General features: G+C 38.2%; 1 protein-coding gene across 1 annotated transcript in view; it reads left to right on the top strand.

Moving 5' to 3' along the window:
• The window catches only part of ADAMTS19 (ADAM metallopeptidase with thrombospondin type 1 motif 19), a 223,565-nt gene that overhangs the window by 183,731 nt on the left and 20,449 nt on the right, over positions 1-19,385 (top strand). Inside the window, exons 19-21 of the mRNA XM_069492515.1 lie at positions 8,997-9,132; positions 12,918-13,122; positions 15,579-15,731. Of these exons, the coding sequence (XP_069348616.1) occupies positions 8,997-9,132; positions 12,918-13,122; positions 15,579-15,731 (494 nt within the window). The remainder of the gene's footprint in view (positions 1-8,996; positions 9,133-12,917; positions 13,123-15,578; positions 15,732-19,385) is intronic.

Genomic DNA, 19,385 nt, shown 5'->3' on the forward strand with positions numbered 1-19,385 from the left:
TCTCACTTAATATGATTACACATTGCATTGCATTGCGTAAATATTAATATATTTGTTTACAGGGCCTTCCTCAGACACCATTTAGGTTATGTAATATATATATGTGCTGTATTACTTCTATGAAATCTTAAAATTTCTAAATTTCAAGTCCACCTGCCCATAAGAATTGCAGACCTGAACTGAATGTAAAGGTTTTTGACAGAGCAGCATTGAGCCTGCTTCTCTGTTGTCTGAAAACGTATGCTAAATAAAGTTGGCTCTTTGTATCCGAGAGGGATTGGGTCCAAGCCCCGCGTGAATACCACAATTCTCAGATGCTCATGCTCCTGATATAAAATGGTGTAGCACCGTCAGCCCTCTGTACCCGTGGGTTCTGCATCCACGGATTCAACCAACCACAGGGTGGAAAATACCCTACAGTCAGCCTTTCAAATCTGAAGATTTTGATCCTTGATTGGTTGAATCCATGGATGCAAAACCCACAGATACAGAGGGCCAACTGTATGCAGAACATGTAATTCCTCAATTCCTTTAATTTGCTATTTTTAAGTGTGCCACTGTTTTTAATAAATGTAGAAATTTAAATCCTGAAATTGTGCTTTAAGGTTTTTTTTTTTAATTTTTGTTTTTATATTAGAGGTTGAGGAGGCAAAAGAACAAAATTAGTTCAGTATAAAATGTGAGACTAGGAAATCACGAAATCCTACACACGTATTGTACCAGTAAGACAACTGTGTTCCACAAGACAAATAGGTTGTCAGTGCTCACGGAATCATTTAGTACTAAAGCCAAGGTAAGATCCCAGGTCATGGGATGTCCCACTTCCATTTGTGTCCATATGGATAAGCAGTGTATGATTTCTGTTCTCATTTCTCCTACTTATCTATGGCTTTGCATTAACAGATTCCTCCTAGGGCTGAAAGGAGACACATTCAATTACATGAAAATCTAATTATATATACATATACTGTGTATATAGTGTAAACTGAGTCATGCGAAGACATGAACCATTTAGCTTGTTTTCTGAGCAAAGAAATTGTGGACACGTGTGGCCTAAACGTTGCTGCAGCAGAAGTGAGGAGGGAAGGTGCAGAGACTGGATTTGGGGGATTGTGCTTAAGAGAGAGGGAGACAGAACATACGAATAAGTAATATATGATAGTATCAAATTATGATAAGTACTCTGGATAAAAATAAAGCAAGGAGGGAAAGGAAATGGGGCTGTATAGATGAGAGGGAGTAGGTCCTGCTTTCAATACGATGGTCGGCACAAGCCTTAAGGAGAAGATCGTGCGGATCCAAACCCGGGCGAGTGTGGGCGGCGGGCGGAGTTATGGAGTGGTTATAGGTATTGGTAATAAAATCACCAGTGGAGTGAGTGGCTTAAGTAAAGTGAATAGCAAGATTGTCGGGAAGAGAAGAGGGCCAAGACCAAGAGGACTGGGTGTGGGAAGAATCATTCAAATAGATGTTGTAATTCTAAGATCGTGCCAGGGACAGTGTTATTAAAAACAATAAGCGAGGAGCTAAAATCTTAAAGAGAAGGAGTGACTACAGCGAGAAGGGTGATGCGTGCATAGTCTAATCCAAAGCCGGCGGTTTAGGAGGAAGAGGAGGGGGAGGCTCTGCAGAGGCAGTGGGGAGCAGGGGCGCCCCCACGCGCTCTAGACCCAAAGGCACCGGGCACAAGGAAACAATGAAGGCTGCAGAGAAAGCTAGAAACCACGTCCTCAGGACAGAGACGATGCTGGGATCCTTCAAAGGAGCAGAGGCTGGGGAGGAGCAGTTTTGCCAAAGGCCAGAGCGCTCAGAGCTTTGGGGTCCCCACCTGACTCTGGGCCACCAGGGCGCAGGCAGCGTGGGGGCAGGCGGAGGGCGCGCCAGCCCGGGGCTCGCTTTGCTCCTGAGGACACAGGGTATTTACAGCAAAACGATTTCAAGTCACTCCCCTAAATTAGAAATGTTACCCGTCATTCTTGCCACAAGATTTCCGGTGGCCACGTTTCTCCCTGGGCCTCCGCGTGGCTGTCGCTGCGTGACTCGAGCTGCTGTCGCTCGTGTTTCCCCGGCTGGTCCCCCAGTCACCCACGCTCCTGTCCTCGCTGCGCCCAGCGCGCCCCAGGGGCTCTGCTTCGTGTCCCCAGGGACCGAAAGCAGGACGGACGGAGGCGGACACTCTCTAGACGCAAGCGCACAGTCACAGTTACCCCTTTAATGGGACGCGGAGGCCCCTAGTCGGCCACAGCCCCGCCACACGCCACACGGGGAGGCCGACAGCTCCTTGGAATCTCTTTGCATTTAAAAACCTAGACAGGAAAATTGTTGCCCAGTGAATTTTATTATCCTCATTTTTTTAATCCGCCTTCTGCAACTGTGGTCTAATAGAAGCTGCATCAGACGTAGTTAAACATACAGAATTTGTCAGTCTTCAGTTTGAAAAAGCAAATTGTTCAGGGTTAAAAATGTTTCCCAAAGCCACATTAATTACTTCCTAAAATATGTTTTACCAATTGTTAAATCTTAAGTAATAGAGGTTGACTATATATAAAGTCTCTTAGTTTCAGAGTCAGAAGGAATATTACGTTTTCTTAAACATGACTTCTCAGTTATCAACATGGGAAAAAAAAGATCCAGTGACTTCCCGAGGTCACGTGGCGCGTTAGGGGAGAGCCGGTTCCCGCGACCCCAGCGTCCAAGTCTCCTCTCACTCCGTCTTCCAGAGCAGCTCAGGAGACTTGATGTGGTTTCTTTCCACAAAGTAGAGACTGTGCCCTGGAGAGTACTTAGGATTTCTTTGGATTTAAAGAGATGTTTTATTGTATTCTCTTGAATAAGGATTTAGATATGTTCTTATTTTTATTTCAAATGGCCAATTTTGTAAAATAATTGCTATAATAATAAATTACAACGCCTATGTGATTTGTGCTTGAATAGACCTTCTCTTCTAACTCTGCCCCACTGTGTTTAGCCAACAATTTTCAATTATCTCTATGTTAATAGGGTACATATTCATTTCAATGCCAAAATATTTCTGGGCTTTTGGATATTATTTTTCTTTGGAGTTCATAAGCAAAGTGGATAAACAGGATTTCAAGAATCGCATTGTTTCTGACTTCATATCATTGATTTTATAGCCAGAAAGAGCTTTGTAATCTTTCAGCATATTCATGAAATAAATGAGAGTAAGTTCAAAGCACAGAGCATTGGAAACAGATTTATGCAAAACTTATCTTCAACAGCAAAAAGGAACAATAATAGTACTATTTTTCTTCACACAAATATGATAAATAAGAGCAAATAAAGTACCCTAGGGCAGTATAAAATTTCAGTGTTTGAGATAAGTTATTTTTCTAATCCTGCTGTAAACTATTAAATTTACAATACTGCAATAAGTGAGAAAAAGAAATTTTAAAAGGACACCCCTAGTGCTGTCTAGCTAAATTTTTATCATAATGATCTTTTACATAAGTATCTCAAACTGAGTCTTAAAATGGTAAATCAAATTAAACTTAATTTATTATGCATTTGTATTAATTTGTTAGTGCCAGTTATTATAAGATATGAAAGGCCTAAGATATGAACATTTTCTCTTTTAAAGGGAATATTGTCTTAAAATATCTAATAAAGACTGGTGATTGCGAGTAAATTTTTCCAATAGTTTAACTCAGGCCCATGAATTATCATACACATTTCATCATGCTCTTTTCAAAGTCTCATGATAACTCTAGAAGTACGTGAATCAGTAAATCGTTTTGTAGCTCAGCATCGACCATTGAAATGAGTGCTTTTATCTTCAAACATCTTAAAACATGTTTGTAAAATAAATGTTTACTTTGCATTAGAGTTCTAAAACATCTAAAATATATTTGAAGGAATATTTTAAATTTACTTTGGCACCTCAGAAGCGTGGATCAGTTTGCTACAAGGTTCTTCTTGATGTTAAAGACCTGTTTCAAATTATCTTGGTCTCCAGAGGCATTAGTGATGTATCATTCCGTAATACCTGAGGGGTGCGTGTGGATCAGCATTAGTTGCATTACTCTGGTATTTATGTTGCTCTAGGGAACAGATGAATGAAACAAAATAGAATGGGCACCCCAAAATTCAATAACCGCTTTTGACACAAATGAAGAATTAAACATGCTTTTAGGAAATCCTAAATAGATCCAATTTGAAGAGGGGGGAAAGCCAGTATTTCTCATTCTTACCTTAGTCCAAATTCATCCAGCTTATGCCTCTCACACCCTTGTTGTTGCGTTGTGGGATCCTCTTGCCACTGCTGTCCTTGTCCATATCCAGATTGTAAGGAGATAGCCACGCCTTTGTGATCAAGTCGAGGACAACATCTCAGTATATAACCACCGGTACTTTTTAAAACCCTCCAGAATATATTTGACAGGAAAGACTTTTTTAAGGGTGCAATTTGTTCCCGTTTTTACATTTTAAAGTTACTATGCATATGCCAAAATAAACAATTATTTGCCAAAGAAAATACACCAGGATTTTTTTCTCTGTGTTATTTGATTTCAATAATCTTCATTAAAATTTTATAATCTTTTTTCTTAATAGAATAAAAACATCTTATATTAACATAGGCTCTGCATATACTTGATTTTTAATACCTAAATTCTAATCCATAAACTGGATTTGCCATTGATATATATTCCCCATAATTGGTCAGTTAGTTTGCAAATGATTTTTTCACCATTTTATGAAACATAATATTGAGATCAACCTCTTAGTACACAAAATACTGAGAGCTTGAATTACATGCTTATATTTTACTCATTCATTCCTTTACAAGTACTGACTGTGTATGCACTATTGCTGGTGGTCCAGAGATGAATATTTCCCGCTTTAAGAGAACTCACAGTACATCTAGTGGGGTCAAATAATAACAAAATCACCACGCAGAGTGATAAAGAAGATATAGAAAATCTTCCAGAGATATATGTAGGTGCAAAGGCACTGGGGTTAGTGATAATGTTTATTACTAGGGTATAAAATATGAGGATTGGGGAGTGGAAAGTGATTTGATCAGAAAGGTAGGAAGAAAGCCAGTTCATGAAGGTTCTTGGCTATTACACTAGCATTCAAGTTAAATTTAACTTGAAAATTAAGGGATCCCATTAAAATATTTGTATGCATACGAATGGCAAGATCAGATTAGATTAGATATAGGGTGTTGTGAACAATGCAAAGTATTTTTTTCATTCAAATAAACAATGAAATAAGCATTTTAATACCCAACCCACATCCTGAGGGAATAATATTTTATAGAACTGTAAAAGAGAATGGCTAGGAAGTAAATGGCATGACATGATTTTAGAAGTTGTCCAAATCAAATAAATGTATGTCTAAGACATGCTCAGAGAGAGGTCCTTCATCCTCATTAATGTGTATTCATTTTGATTCTCATGCTTACTGGCCATTGTTAGTTTAATGGAAAATTTGTAAAAATTTTAAAAGAAAATTATGAAGACAAATTTATATATATGTGTGTGTGTGTGTGTGTATATATAGAATATATATATATTTAAGATGTATATATATAGTCTCTGTCTTATAGAGTTTAACAACTTAGGTTAAAAATTTGGAATGTTCAATAATATAAAAGAACTTCAATTATGCATATTAAAACACTGAACCCACCCCCAAGACTGCATTTCAGCATTTATGATACAAATTCTAAAAATACAATCTATCTGGATGGGATATAATTTTATATAAAAAATATCCATTTTATGGGTTAAATACAGAGCATGAAAAAAAGTATTAGCTTATCCACAAAACTGGAAAAGAAGGTTCACTTAATATAATGTCTAGTCTTTGTTAAATTTCTTCAAAGCACAAAGTAAGTAAAATTTACTTTTTATATTCAGATTTTTCAGCGTGGCAAAGGGACGAATGCATAATGGTTATTTTACTTTATGTATAATCATATTCAACACCTCCAAACAGATTTCCCCAGACTGATTTAACGGGAATGACCCAGAGGTAAAGTTAATCACCAGAAAGCAAGTGACCCTCATGGTCAGGCAGAAGGCCAGTTGCTCCGTCACTTCCTCTTTGTCCCGGGTTCCACAGTATTGGATGCATTGTAGATACTGCTATTAGATGCAAGAATGGAAATTTCCTGTGTTGGCCGGGACATAAAAGTATAAAAAAGAAAAACTCAATAACATTTCCATATGACTTTAAAATCTTAGTTGTGCTTTCATAGGTATAATACGTCTGTAGCTGAGCAAGACATTTTTTTCCTGATTCTATTGTTTTTATTCAACGAAATTAAAAAAAAAAAAAAAAGCAGGGCTAAGCTTCTACTTGCCAAAAACTTAAGACGCGAATGTCTTTGCTCACAGTGTGAACGGAGTGTCCCAGGCCGTACTCGCGGCCTTCATGCTTTCTCGGGGCACCACTGGGGCGCTCCTACAATGATGCCAATACCTGTCATCCTTTTTCTATATCAATGTTTATACTTAAAAGATTTTCTTTTCAATAGCTCAATATGTTAGCTCTGGGCTAACATAACTAAGGTTAGATATTTTCTGATGAAAGAAAAAAAATGCATTAAAACTAGCCCTGAGTAATTTATTCTGTGACTTCATATATGTTCAGCAGAAGTTTTCTGAATATTATCTATCTGTCATTTTTTTGTGTAGTTGACAAAAATGCCATCATTTAAATTAGTTTATACAACTATTCGTATTCTGTAAAAAAGCGCCTTATGACTATGAAGCTTCAAATTAGACTTTAACACTAACATTTATACGTCATAAAAGTAACATTTATTTTAATCCTACCTTTAGCTATGCATAATAATAATATAGAAATACTACATATGCTAGCATTATACATAGTATCTATTGATATATTTATAAGGTGATAAAGGAACCCCTGAAGCATAGGGAACTAGGAAGAAATTGACCAAAAATCTGTCCCAAATTTTTACATTTAGGTAACTCCTACCTTGAAAGGCCTGTTTCTCTATGTGAGAAAATGAATATAGTAAGTCATATCTGTTTCCCTAGTAGCTTATTTGAAAATCACTTCAAGTCATTGTGTGTTTGAGCACTGGCATGGTTAAGTCTGATGCCACACTTCACACTCTGTGCGAGGACTGCAGAGGGAGCAGCCCCTGCGTGCAGGTCGGTTTGTGCACTGCACAAAGTCCTCGGCCGCAGGGACTGCCATCCAGCCCATGCTTCACGTGCCGAGTCATGCATCCTGTGGCAAGGCTGCCTCTGTGGAGGAGGAGGACGGGTGTCTAATTCATCTGCCTAGAGGCAATGCTTTTTCTCTAATACATCCGTCCCGAGAGGCACCTTTTAACATATTATCGGATGTCTGTCTGAAGGCCCTCCCCATTGCTGGCCCACTAGTGCACACTTCTTGAATGCCACAGGATTCTGGTAGGGGGCCTCCTTCCTCCCACTCAAGGGAAAGGGGGAGTTACCTACGTGACGATTACCCTGTATTGAGCTCCCATAGAATAAATTGCAATACACAGTACTCTGGGATTACCCAGAAAAGTAATAATTTGGCTGACATTGTGCTACCTCTGTTAGAAGATAAACTAAAGGTCTAAATGGTTTTAATAACATGATATGCAATGATCACAGATATAATTATTGTTTAATCCACACATGTATATATTATAGATGTAGGCATGTTTTTATACTACAAATTGTGGTGGGACTATACTCAGAGTTGTTGAGAGGGAAATGAAGGAAAGATCCCAAACCTATAGCTGTTCTTTTGCCTTCTACTTGGCCACCCTCATTGTCCCTTCCCATTCCACTCTCAAACCAAAGTAAAAGATACTATAAAATTATTCAAAGTACCTTTCTCTATATATCCCTTCTTTTCTCATTCCGGATCCGAGCCTTCCCTTCTTATTATGGAATGACAGAGTGACCTCTCTGCCACCAGCCCAGCCTTTCATGTTTGGCATGACCAGCATGAATGCTCTGAGCTTCCTAATTGTCACTGCAAGACAGTCCATGGACCCTAACTCAGGGGCCGTTCAATAGTGACCCAGAAGACTTGTGATTTCTTCTTAATCCTTCATGACTCATCTGGCTTTAAGCTTGCTGGCTGATTTGATTATTTTATAATGTCAAACAATAAATTAAATTAGATTCTTAAATCTTATACAGATGTTTATCTTTTTGTACTCATGGGAAATTTATAAGACTTTTATAAAAAGAAACAGAAATTAGCACATATTTACTAGATTTTTTAAGTGTAAGATAAATGGTAGAAGTCTTGTCCAGGACGTGTGTTTACACAGCCATAAGACAAGTGAATACAGCATACACATTGTCATTTGTACCTCCTATCACCGGACTTTACCACACCGGAGAAAGTAGAAAAGTCAGTTTTCTGAAAATCTGATGAAAGGTGGTAAGAATCCCATGGCTTGTCTTACAGAAGATGAAAATCATTTAGGAGTAAAGCTTCTAGAATTCTTGGGGTCTTCATCAGAGGTGATAAGAATAAAGGTCTGAGTTATACTCAAAATAAGCGTAATTCCCATAACTCACTGGTAGAGTGCTGATGATGTACAACCGAATGACAAAATGCGCATGCATGTTTATGTGCATGTTTATGTGCTTTCAGGAAGGCCCATTAGGGAGATTGGACTCCTAATGTTTTATGCAAATACAGCTTTCAACCACTTAATGCTAAAAGATGGCCACAATCCTTTACAAAGATATCTTCAATTAATATCTTGTAAGTTATGTTGCCATAATAATTTCATATATAAAACTTGTCATCTAATTTCTAACAAGGAAAAAAATTATTATTCATCCTCTTTAAGCCTAGAGGTACATTTTATTATGTAAATTATAAATAATATCATCTTCATTGATCTAACCTAAAATTTGTTTAAAGTATCATTGAAAAGTATAACAAGCCTATGAACACCTCCTAAATCCATTACATAAAGGTCTATAATAACATTTCTTTATATGTTTATTTGCTCTTTTCAGGAGAAAGGAAGACAACAGTGTCCTGCACAAAAATCATGAGCAAAAATATCAGCATTGTGGACAACAAGAAATGCAAATATTTAACCAAGCCAGAGCCACAGATTCGAAAGTGTAATGAACAACCATGCCAAACGAGGTAACCCTATTCCAGAGGTCATAAAACTTTCCTATCTTTTGCATTCCTGCTCTAACAATGCTACCACCAGGCAAATATGTGTTTCTAAAAGAATTGGAGGGAAGAATGATATGTAAAAGGATGGGCAATAGAGAAAAGTATATTAATATGTGTTCAGTAATGGTCATGTACATGGCCCCTTCCTGGGTGAATGCTTTTCAGTCTAACTCCGTAAGTGTGGGAACTGCTAAAACATTTTCATGATGCAGGATAGTAATCTGGTAGGGAAACCTGGGGAATTATTGCTACCTATAGTCGCATCCTTGGGTCCTTACAATTCAGTGACGGGCAGATACAGAAACAGTGTTTTTGGCCTTTGCCCGGTCAGCTAAAGACCTGGATCCTTATTGTTACAACTGTTCCTCAGTATTCTCTTTTTCTTTCCCTATCCCCTTTAGTAGACATTACAATCCTTAATTATCTTGTGTAAAATGATTTCTTAAAATATTTCAAAACACCATTTTATATGCCATATATTTTTTCCATTTTGATGAAAGAACCGTGGATTTTTTGATACATCAGGAATCTTGAATGAGCTGGCTTTAAGGACTAGAGCATATTTCTCGCTTCAAAACTTGGTCTGCGAAGGAGCAGAGTATATAATCGACGCCATTTATTGTTCATTCACTGACCTCAGCTATCTTGGGGAAAAATGCCTCAATAATGACTTGGTAAAATGAATAGTTTTAAAAGGTCAGTACATTTCTGAGTGAGAAATTTTTGCATCTGGAGGCTGGAAGTCTTCTTGTTAGAGATTATTATCTTCCTTCTTTGGAAAGGGAGGTAGTATATTTTGAACGACCACGAAGTGATGTTAGTGAGGTTAACCAAAATCTCAGAAAGTAAGAAATAGACACGGGCAATTATTAAGGGTCATCATGGGAAAACTTTCCAAGACTTACCAGCAGAGAACAACCTTTATTTCTTCTGCCTTTTCTCTTTCTCTATTCCAGTAAGAAACATTCTAATTTCCATTCACACTTACTGGAAAAGTCACCAAATGGCCCAATAGCACTCTATGTGCCAAATATAAAATAGACTGATGTATTAGTAAATAGCTTTGTAAGAAGTAGGCCTCTTAGACGTAAGGAAATGAGATCATTCCAAATTAGATAAATTCTAAAATATAAAAATATTTTCTCTCATTAGAATATATTTAGTTCTTATTTTGAGCAGTTTTCACAAGGAATAGAAACGCAACTTTTATAATTATATTAAGGATCTCAAAATATTATTTACTTGAAAATATGAAATTCTATGAAATTGCAAATGCTTTCCATCAGTGCCTTCTGGGTTCCATATTTTGTAAGATATATAGATGGATTTAAATTATGATTATTTCCTGGATGTTCTTGCACAGACTATGAAGCACAAACTAAACTAAATTTGGGTGATGAATAGTCACATCAGGAAATAGCCACTAGGGCTGCAGTCCCCAACCCCGGCAGGGTCCCCCTGTTAGAGAAGGGGCGCAGAGCTGCGCTGTCCCACCCCCCCACCTCCCGCCCCCTCCCGCCCGGTCCGCAGAAAAACCGACGGTCTTCCCGGAAGCGCAGACAGGGAGGCGGGCGGGGCTGCGTCTCCACTCGCACCCGCCCCGGCCGCGGACAAATCCTCTTCCAGGAAACTGGGCCCTGGTGCCGAAAAGTTTGGGGGCCGCTGCCCCAGGGGACTCCAAAGCAAGGTGGCAGGTCTGTGTCCTACTTGATAGACCAGAGGACAAGAGCCTTGGAAGGGTCAGCGCTGGAACACCAATGTTATCGGAAGGTTTTCTGTTTCAGAAATAGAAGCATAAAATTGTTCACAATTAAACTGTTTTACAGATGAGAAAACTAGGCTGAAAAAGGATGTCACTCCTCAAAATGTGGATCATTACTAGGAATATTTGGGCTTAGATAAATTTGGAATAATTAGGGTTATTTCTGTAAAACAGAGAGAAACATAAATTCTATTTCAAGAAACCTTTAATGAGAAGCTATTATGTGAATGTGTTATGGATGCAAAAAAGAACAAAGCATTGATCTATGCCTTTGAGGAACTTATGTACTGAAAAGGGAAAGAAGGCCTTAGGTAGCCGTTAAGCCCGTTCCCTTCCCCGGGGAGCATCTGTGAGCCATGTGCGTGCTCCCCGCTAGGTGACAGGGAGGTGACAGCTAGGTGACAGGGCGGGGAAGGAAGCTGGCTAGGTGGAGAAGCCCCTCTAGGTGGGAGGGGCTTGGAGCTGACTGTAAGAAACTAGGGGCGGTTGCCAAGTAAATAATGCCATGAGGTGAAAATAGAAAATGTCTGGGGAAGAAGCTCAGCATATGGTTTATTTTCCAAACAAGTGGTAGATGATGCTAGAAAAACATATGAATAAATATTTTAAATATACTGCAATATATATTATACACTATATGCTGAGTACCTATTGTATGTCAGAGAATATAATAATAGACCCTTTACAGATGAGACAATGGGGGTTTACAGCTGTTAAGTATTATTTAAAAACTATGCACAGCTAGTAATGTACCCACAATAAACTCGAGCTTCTGTGAAATGGCTTAGTGCGGGTCACCCTATAGGATTGTCCAAGGAATGGGAAATATAGGGAGGATTTTTATGGACAAGAATCGTACAAATATCAAATTTTAGGAATCCCTTTTCTGGCATAATTCTTAGTTCTTTCCTGAAATAAATTTGAGGAGGTGTTCAAATTAGTGGACCTTAGGGTAGATCCTAATTCATTAAAATGGAAGTGACATCGGATACATTGCACTGCTTTAGTGATTGGGGGAAAAAGGTTTCCATCCACGTATTAAAATACATATGTAATGGATGAGTGAGTGATTTAGTGAAATAAGTCAAAGAATAATATTGGAGTCCTGAGGTCCTATAAAACGGGGTCACTTTAAGTTTAGCCCTGTGTCACTCCAATATCTATGATCACATCACAGCTAGACAGTGGCTACGCTAACGAAGCATACTTAGCTCCATCTGTGACAGCCCGCTCACAGAAATCTTCTTGCCAGTGATAGGCATGATGCCTTGGTGATGATTTCATCCAGCACGAGGGGATTCTCAGTCACAGGCTTCTGTCACCTTGCTAATACCAGCACATTGCTCATCTTGAGGTAGTCGACAGCTTCAATTTCTGGCTCCACAATCTTGTGACCTGGAAATGACTAAAACCTCTGTATGCCTCAGTTTCCCTCTCTGTAAATGGCCATGATAGTTGTGGTACCTAACACATGGGGCTATTGTGAAGATTTAAAATACAAAGAATAGGAATAATTCCTGGATATTAGCAGATTTATACTTACAGCGTACCTAAATATGGGCATATGATGAGTAGTAAAAGGCAGCATGTAGCATGACACGGACAGAATCTGATAGATACTCGGAGATTCTGATAAGAACAAGGCCCTGAGATAAGAAATATGGAGGCTGAAAAAGTACGTAGTGGGTGAAATATACACCATCCAGATGATGGGTACACTAAAAGCCCAGACTTCACCACTATACAATATATATTATACATGTAGCAGAATTCAACTTGTACCCCTAACGCTACTGAAATAAAAAAGCAAAACGAAATATAGAGCACTCAAGGAATAGAAATCATGGATGTCTTGGAGAAAACTATAATGTTAATAAAAAAAAGTATAAAGTTATTGTGTGACATTCTGCAAACTGCAAACATGTCAAGGTGTATGGCACGTAGGTATCTTTTACCTTGTTTCCAGTGACTCTTGCTTTACTTCCAGGTGGATGATGACGGAATGGACCCCCTGTTCACGGACTTGTGGGAAAGGGCTGCAGAGCAGACAAGTGGCTTGTACCCAGCAACTGAGCAACGGGACGCTGACTCGAGCCCGGGAAAGGGACTGCGCCGGGCCCAAGCCTGCCGCTGCCCAGCGCTGCGAGGGCCAGGACTGCATGACCGTGTGGGAGGCGGGAGTGTGGTCTGAGGTGCGGGGCCACCCCGTCTTTCTCCCTGGTCTTTCTCTGACTCTCAGCTTGTACAGGTCGAGTTGGATCATGTCCGGAATTTCTCTGCATGGCAGTTGGCGTTTTTCTATACTACCTATTAATTTTGCTGATAATAAAAGGAATGCATTCAAAACTAATTTTGAAAATAGAAAAAGACAAAAATATTTACTCTTTGTAAATATTATAACATAAGCAAGATTGTATTTTATATACATTTTAGAATTCTGCTTTTTTTTGTAATCTATACTATGAGTACACTCTTAAGTGGACACACATTAAAATACGCATTTGACTCATCACATATCCATGAACTTTTAAAAGGGAAAGGAAAAAGGAAAATAACATTTAAAAATTATTTTATGTGAGCATAAAGTGATTTTACTTCATATTTAGTCTATTATTTATATTTAATAACCAATGCCAGAAATTTAAGTTTCACCATTTTATAAGTAAGGATCATATAGCTCAGAGAACTGAAATATTAATAGCTTACCCTAAGTTCTACCTAAGTGATAGTTGGGATCTGATTGTGTAACTCGCTGCACCCCACCCCCAAGCCTCCACCCCCTACTGGCTTGTAACTTACAGTGTGTATTCCAAGCCGAACCACAGTGATTTCTTGTCTGTTACCATAGTGCGTGTCTTTGCATAGTAGTAACAGGCAGTCATTGCTTGTATTGACTGACAGCCCTGAAGCATTTTAGGTGAGTGTATGGGTACGTATACCCACATAAACACACTCATTTATATACTCATACGTATGGGCAAAGACACACCCATACACATGCAAAAACATCCATCTACTTAATTTCAGAATATTAGATAGGATCTAAAAATTATAATTAAAATTGCTTGAAGTAAGTAGCCACTGTTTTGAAAATTAGGATAAAGTGGCTTAGATAATATGGTTTCTAAATGTTCTTCAGTTAACCCAACCCCCTCAAAAAGCACATTAGCAAACAACCCAACTTTCTGTTCTCTTACTTTTCTGGGTTGTACCTTGCTGTTTAATAGATTCTTTTTCATTTGCAGTGTATACTTTTGAAAATGAATGCCATATCATATTTTATATTGAAATGAATCAGTTCAATCTAGAGAGAAGATTCACACGAGCATTAGAGAAACGAAATGCCCCACCCCCAGCCCAACCATAACATTTTTGCCAACTCTTCAGGAGGAAATTAGTCAGAAATATTCTACTATACAGATTTCTGGCATCTGCTGAGAGAAATCATATGTCACAATGCAATATGCCCATTAAAAAATGTCACTCTTGTTATGATTTAATTTAAAACTTGATTTTATCAATCAGGGATAGTTTTAATTGCAAAAAGTCAAAATATAAATATTAAAATGACAAATCACACTGTGATTATTTAAAATGTCATTAGTTCCATGCTCATGTTTTCAGGAACACAGCTGTTGCCAAAGCCCAGCAGTGTGAGCAGGGCGGTGGGCTCAGCCCCTCCCATCCTGGCAGGGGCACTGAGCCGGGAACCAGCACGCTCACTCCCAGAGAGCATCACTGCGAAGTGCACACCCAACTCCTGCGGGCCTTTTCCAGACACGAGCATAAATTGGACTTTCCAGTTTTGCGGTATCTGGTGCGCCCTGACTCACACAGAATGCAGTTTTGGCCCCGTGTGCCGGCAGTCAGTCAGTGCTGCTGCCTTTGGAAAACAGGGGTGCTTTATGCACATTCCACAATATGGAGAATAAATATAAGTGAAAGAGTAAATTGAACCTAGAAAAGATTGGTGGAAAATACATACGTGCTTCAATATATTATGTCACCATCATTCATTATACATTAACTATTTATTGAATTAACAACTATGTTTGAACCAAATTATTTTTTCAATCCATATAGAATGATGATTCCTAGGGGTATATGATTATGTTAAGGAATTTTTCATTTTATTTTTTCTAAGATTTTTCTCATTTTTCATTTTATTTTTTCTAAGATTTTCTCTATTTTAGCTTGAAAAAATGTTTTTGAGAAAAGATAGCCTGTGAACATTTGTTATTTTTCACAAACATTTCTTCAGACTAAAAAAAAAAAAAAAAAAGTAAATTTTAGCGAAGATAACATGGATTTCTTTAATTATTACATTAAAAACTTGATAACAATCATATTTTTATCATTGTATGCTATTTGTCTTTCTTAAATAATCCCTATGTTATATTACTGTCCGTAATAGTGGTTCAGTCATTCCTGAAACCGACTGTCTCCAGCACTGCCTTAGCTCCAACCGGCCGCTGATGCTGGTGTTTAGCCTGGTGTCACCTTAGACATATTCTTTATTAATTTACCTGCTTGAATGTGGCTGGTGGACTTATGAGGGATGATAGAGACCAATACTTAACACATTGAATACATAGTCTATATCTCCTAATCACCAACTTTATCTAATCCCTCTGATGTTATCTTCCAGTGCTCGGTCAAGTGTGGCAAAGGTGTACGTCATCGGACAGTGAGGTGTACTAACCCACGGAAGAAATGTGTCCTCTCCACCAGACCCAGGGAGGCTGAGGACTGTGAGGATTATTCAAAGTGCTATGTGTGGCGAATGGGTGACTGGTCGAAGGTGAGAATCATTCTGTATATTCTCAGGAACAGGTTTCAATAACGTCAGCATGTCCCTGGGTACTAGAACCGTGCCAAATGGAGTTAGGAGGAATAGAGAGTAAAGATCATAGGATGTGGAGAATTATATACCACATCCATGTTCAAATCCTAGCTGTCTGTCAGTGATCATGATCTCTATAGATCTGTGTTAACAATGACTTAAGATAAAATGTATAAAGCACTTAGCACCGTGCTTGAGAAAGGAATTCTCAAAAATTAGTAGCTATTATTATTGTGGCATTGCCAGATTTTGTTGATATAGCTCTTTCTCAGAATATTTTTGCATAAAATTTATCTAATAAATAGGATATTTTAAGATAAGTAAATTCAAAATATAATTTTGAAGTGTAGCAGTGGAACCAAACAAAGGGAACTCACATCGTAATAGGAAAAAGGCAGTCTTTTTCCCACCAATTTTTTGGATTGTGTATAGTAGAAATAGAAAGGAGCAGAATTTTTGAAATCCTTTGGTGAAATCAAGTGTGCACAATTTATTTGGCAAGTGAACAGTGAGCTTAATTCATAATAATAGTAATGCTTACTTAAAATTCATGTGAGTAAAGTAGAGCCTCATATGATTGAGCTGTAGAAATACCTAACATATTCACTTTATGAAGTATTAATAAACCCTATGTTTTAAGATAAAATTCTGATCCTATCTGGGTAATAATGGCTCTCACATAGTAGTTTCCAGAAATGTAAGTATGACTCAAGGGATCCCACAGTCAGCTGTGATATTATATACTTATTATCATGGACATAATGCTTTAGATGAGACATAATAAATCCTCTCTCCTTCCCATTTATTTCATAAATGAAAAAAGAATGTGTGTCTACTGGGGCATGATGGGAATCATGATAATTTTTGATAAATAAAACTTAAGGACATTCTGGGAGAAATATTTTCAATATATTATCCCATTTTTCCAGTCTTGCCCCAAATGAAATCCATGACATTTAAAATCTAAGCTATTTTCTTATGACGATTTATGCCTTTTCTCCCTAACAAAAGTTTGCATGTTAACATTGCATCTGAGTTCTCAGTAACTATACTCTCTTTCCACCACTCACAACATTCAAATTTCACATGGGGACTCTTTAAAGGACACATCTGTAAACAATGTCAATCAATCCCAGACTATAGAAGTTAGAGATATTCAGCTCAATCTGTGCAGCTTTTCACTGGCGAACCACATAAGGAAACTTCACATTTCAGAGTAAACAACTTTGAGGCAGCAGAGGATTCCCTATTAACCACAACTAATTTCTGTTATGTTCAGGATATTTTTCTCTAACTCTAGAGGAGAGAAATAGAATAGGAGGATGGGCTTGGGAGTCAAGCAATACAGGGGACAGTTTCGACTCCCTCTTGGCATGGTAGGTGGGAAAATTGGTTAAACCATTGAATGCCTTTGCGTCTTTGTTTCCATATGAGTAAAATAAGGAAAATGGACCAGTTTTCAAGCTATATGTATCTTAGCTTTTCATTCAGCACTGACGGCAGAGCATAGGATAAGGAAGTAGAAAAAGTACCAGCGACAGGGTAGGGGCAGTAGGAGATCACCTACTCCCAAATGATCCCATTGCAGGGACTCATTTGTTTCTTTTGGCTAGTGAAATTCTGTACATTTTCTTTAAATGAACCAATTCTAGTCTTAAAAGAAAACCACTAGAATAGGTGAGCTATATTTTCCAACTTTGGTAATAGATATAAATATTTTTAATGTTAGATGTTGTTAACTCCCAGTTAACTATAAAACCCAAAAGATATAATTGCACAAAAACAGAAGATTCGGGTTCTATTGTAATGTGTGGCAGACTGGAAGCTCGTACCTTGCTGCATGTGGAAATCGGGCTCCCACATCCTCGTTGCGTGATAGATGCTGTTACTTTTCATTAATAAAATGTGCCTGTTATGTGGCCTCTGGGTAGATCTTAAACAAAGCCAAATTAACTGAGATCATAAAGAACATTGATTTTGCTCTTTAATGCTAAACCTGAAAAAATACATTTTTCAATTTTACCACAATTTATGTACGTAACTCTTAAATATACTTGGATAGAATTACTCTTCACTGGTTCTGTTGTGTTACTATATAGCCACCCAACTGGAACATAGCCTTTGACTGAGGAAAGCAATGGATAGCTCCAATAAATAGAGTTGACCTTTGAACTGCATAGGTCCATTTATATGCAGATACTTTTCCACCAAACACAGATGGTAAATACAGTATTCTGGGTTGTGAAACCTGCTTCTGTCGAGGGCCAACATTCCTCTATGAACGAGGGTTCCACAGGGCTGATAGCGAGACTTGAGTATTCATGATTTTGGTGTAAACGGGTGGTCCTGGAACCAATCCCCTGCATGTACAGAGAGAGAACTGCATTCCTCTTTATTCCTTATCTTTTGGCCTTGTTTGCTGGACTGTTTGTTTCTTTGTTTGCTTATTTGGAAGATCTAATAAGTTGTGCTTTTCTTTTCTCTTTAAGAGTTCTCTTTATAGGAATGTAAGTCTGCTCTTTTCTTTGAAGCCATTTTTCCTTCTTTATAACGACTGAGGTCTCAGCATCACAGACTCAAACAGCACAAATGAAAACCAGTGGCTCCATGTGAATTTCATTGATCTCACTCCACTTTTATACTTCCATGATAGCACTTTCATGTGAAAATGAAGACCGTCCCAAAATAATTACAGAGAAAAGGAATAATGCTAGGATTATAAAGTTTCAGTGATTAAAGCATTCAGGGACAGAGAACACACATAAATCTCTTGTTCTTATCAGCTGTGTCCCTGGAACAGGAATAGCAACAAGATGTGGGTAGATTTTTGTGCTCCTCTGAGGTCAATTAATCTGTCAGCTTTACTCAAGTTCTGCTCATATTTTAAAACTATCAATGCCGAAGTGGACTTAAAATTAAGCCTTGGATTGGCTTTAGTCAGGAATATTCAATGTACAATCTATAAAGGCTAGCACTGAAAATCTGCCCCTCCCATGATAAAATAGATCGCTAGGAGAATCAAAAGAAAAATATGTCCTTAGCTTCTCCCACTGCCTAAGATTCATTGACCACTATGGGGCAAAGGTAATCCTGGCTAAACAGAGGCTGACTACAACTACGGTGTGTGCCTCACGCTATGTTCACCGCATTGGTATCAGCCTACATGATTTGGGTCGTTTTGTATAAACAGTGGAAAAATTGCTCTGGGCTTGAGAAGGAAAAAAACAGGTCCAGGTACACGCAAAGAGAGAAATCTGTCATAAAGGTGTTACCTCTGATTTCTAAGTGGATGTAATACAGCCTTTGTTGAATAATGCTCATGTTTATTTCATTGAGACTAGAACATTGGCACAGCAGGGCACACACAATGTGGCTGCTTTGCTCTGGCTTGCATTAGCTATTGACACAATTGTCTGCCTCGTTCTGACTGTGTCTCTGCTATAGATATGGCCTTGGGGTCTTTCCTGGGAGAACAGAACACGATCCACATGTTTCCTGGCAATATAAATCTGCATTCACTCACTTAAGCTGTCCTAAATATGGAACACTAACTTGAAAAATAACATAGTCTCTTATGTTTATGAAATGACATATTTTCTGTCTGAATTTGAC

The sequence above is a fragment of the Eulemur rufifrons genome, chromosome 17 (genome assembly GCF_041146395.1).
Source record: "Eulemur rufifrons isolate Redbay chromosome 17, OSU_ERuf_1, whole genome shotgun sequence".
Classification (NCBI taxonomy): Eukaryota; Metazoa; Chordata; class Mammalia; order Primates; family Lemuridae; genus Eulemur; species Eulemur rufifrons.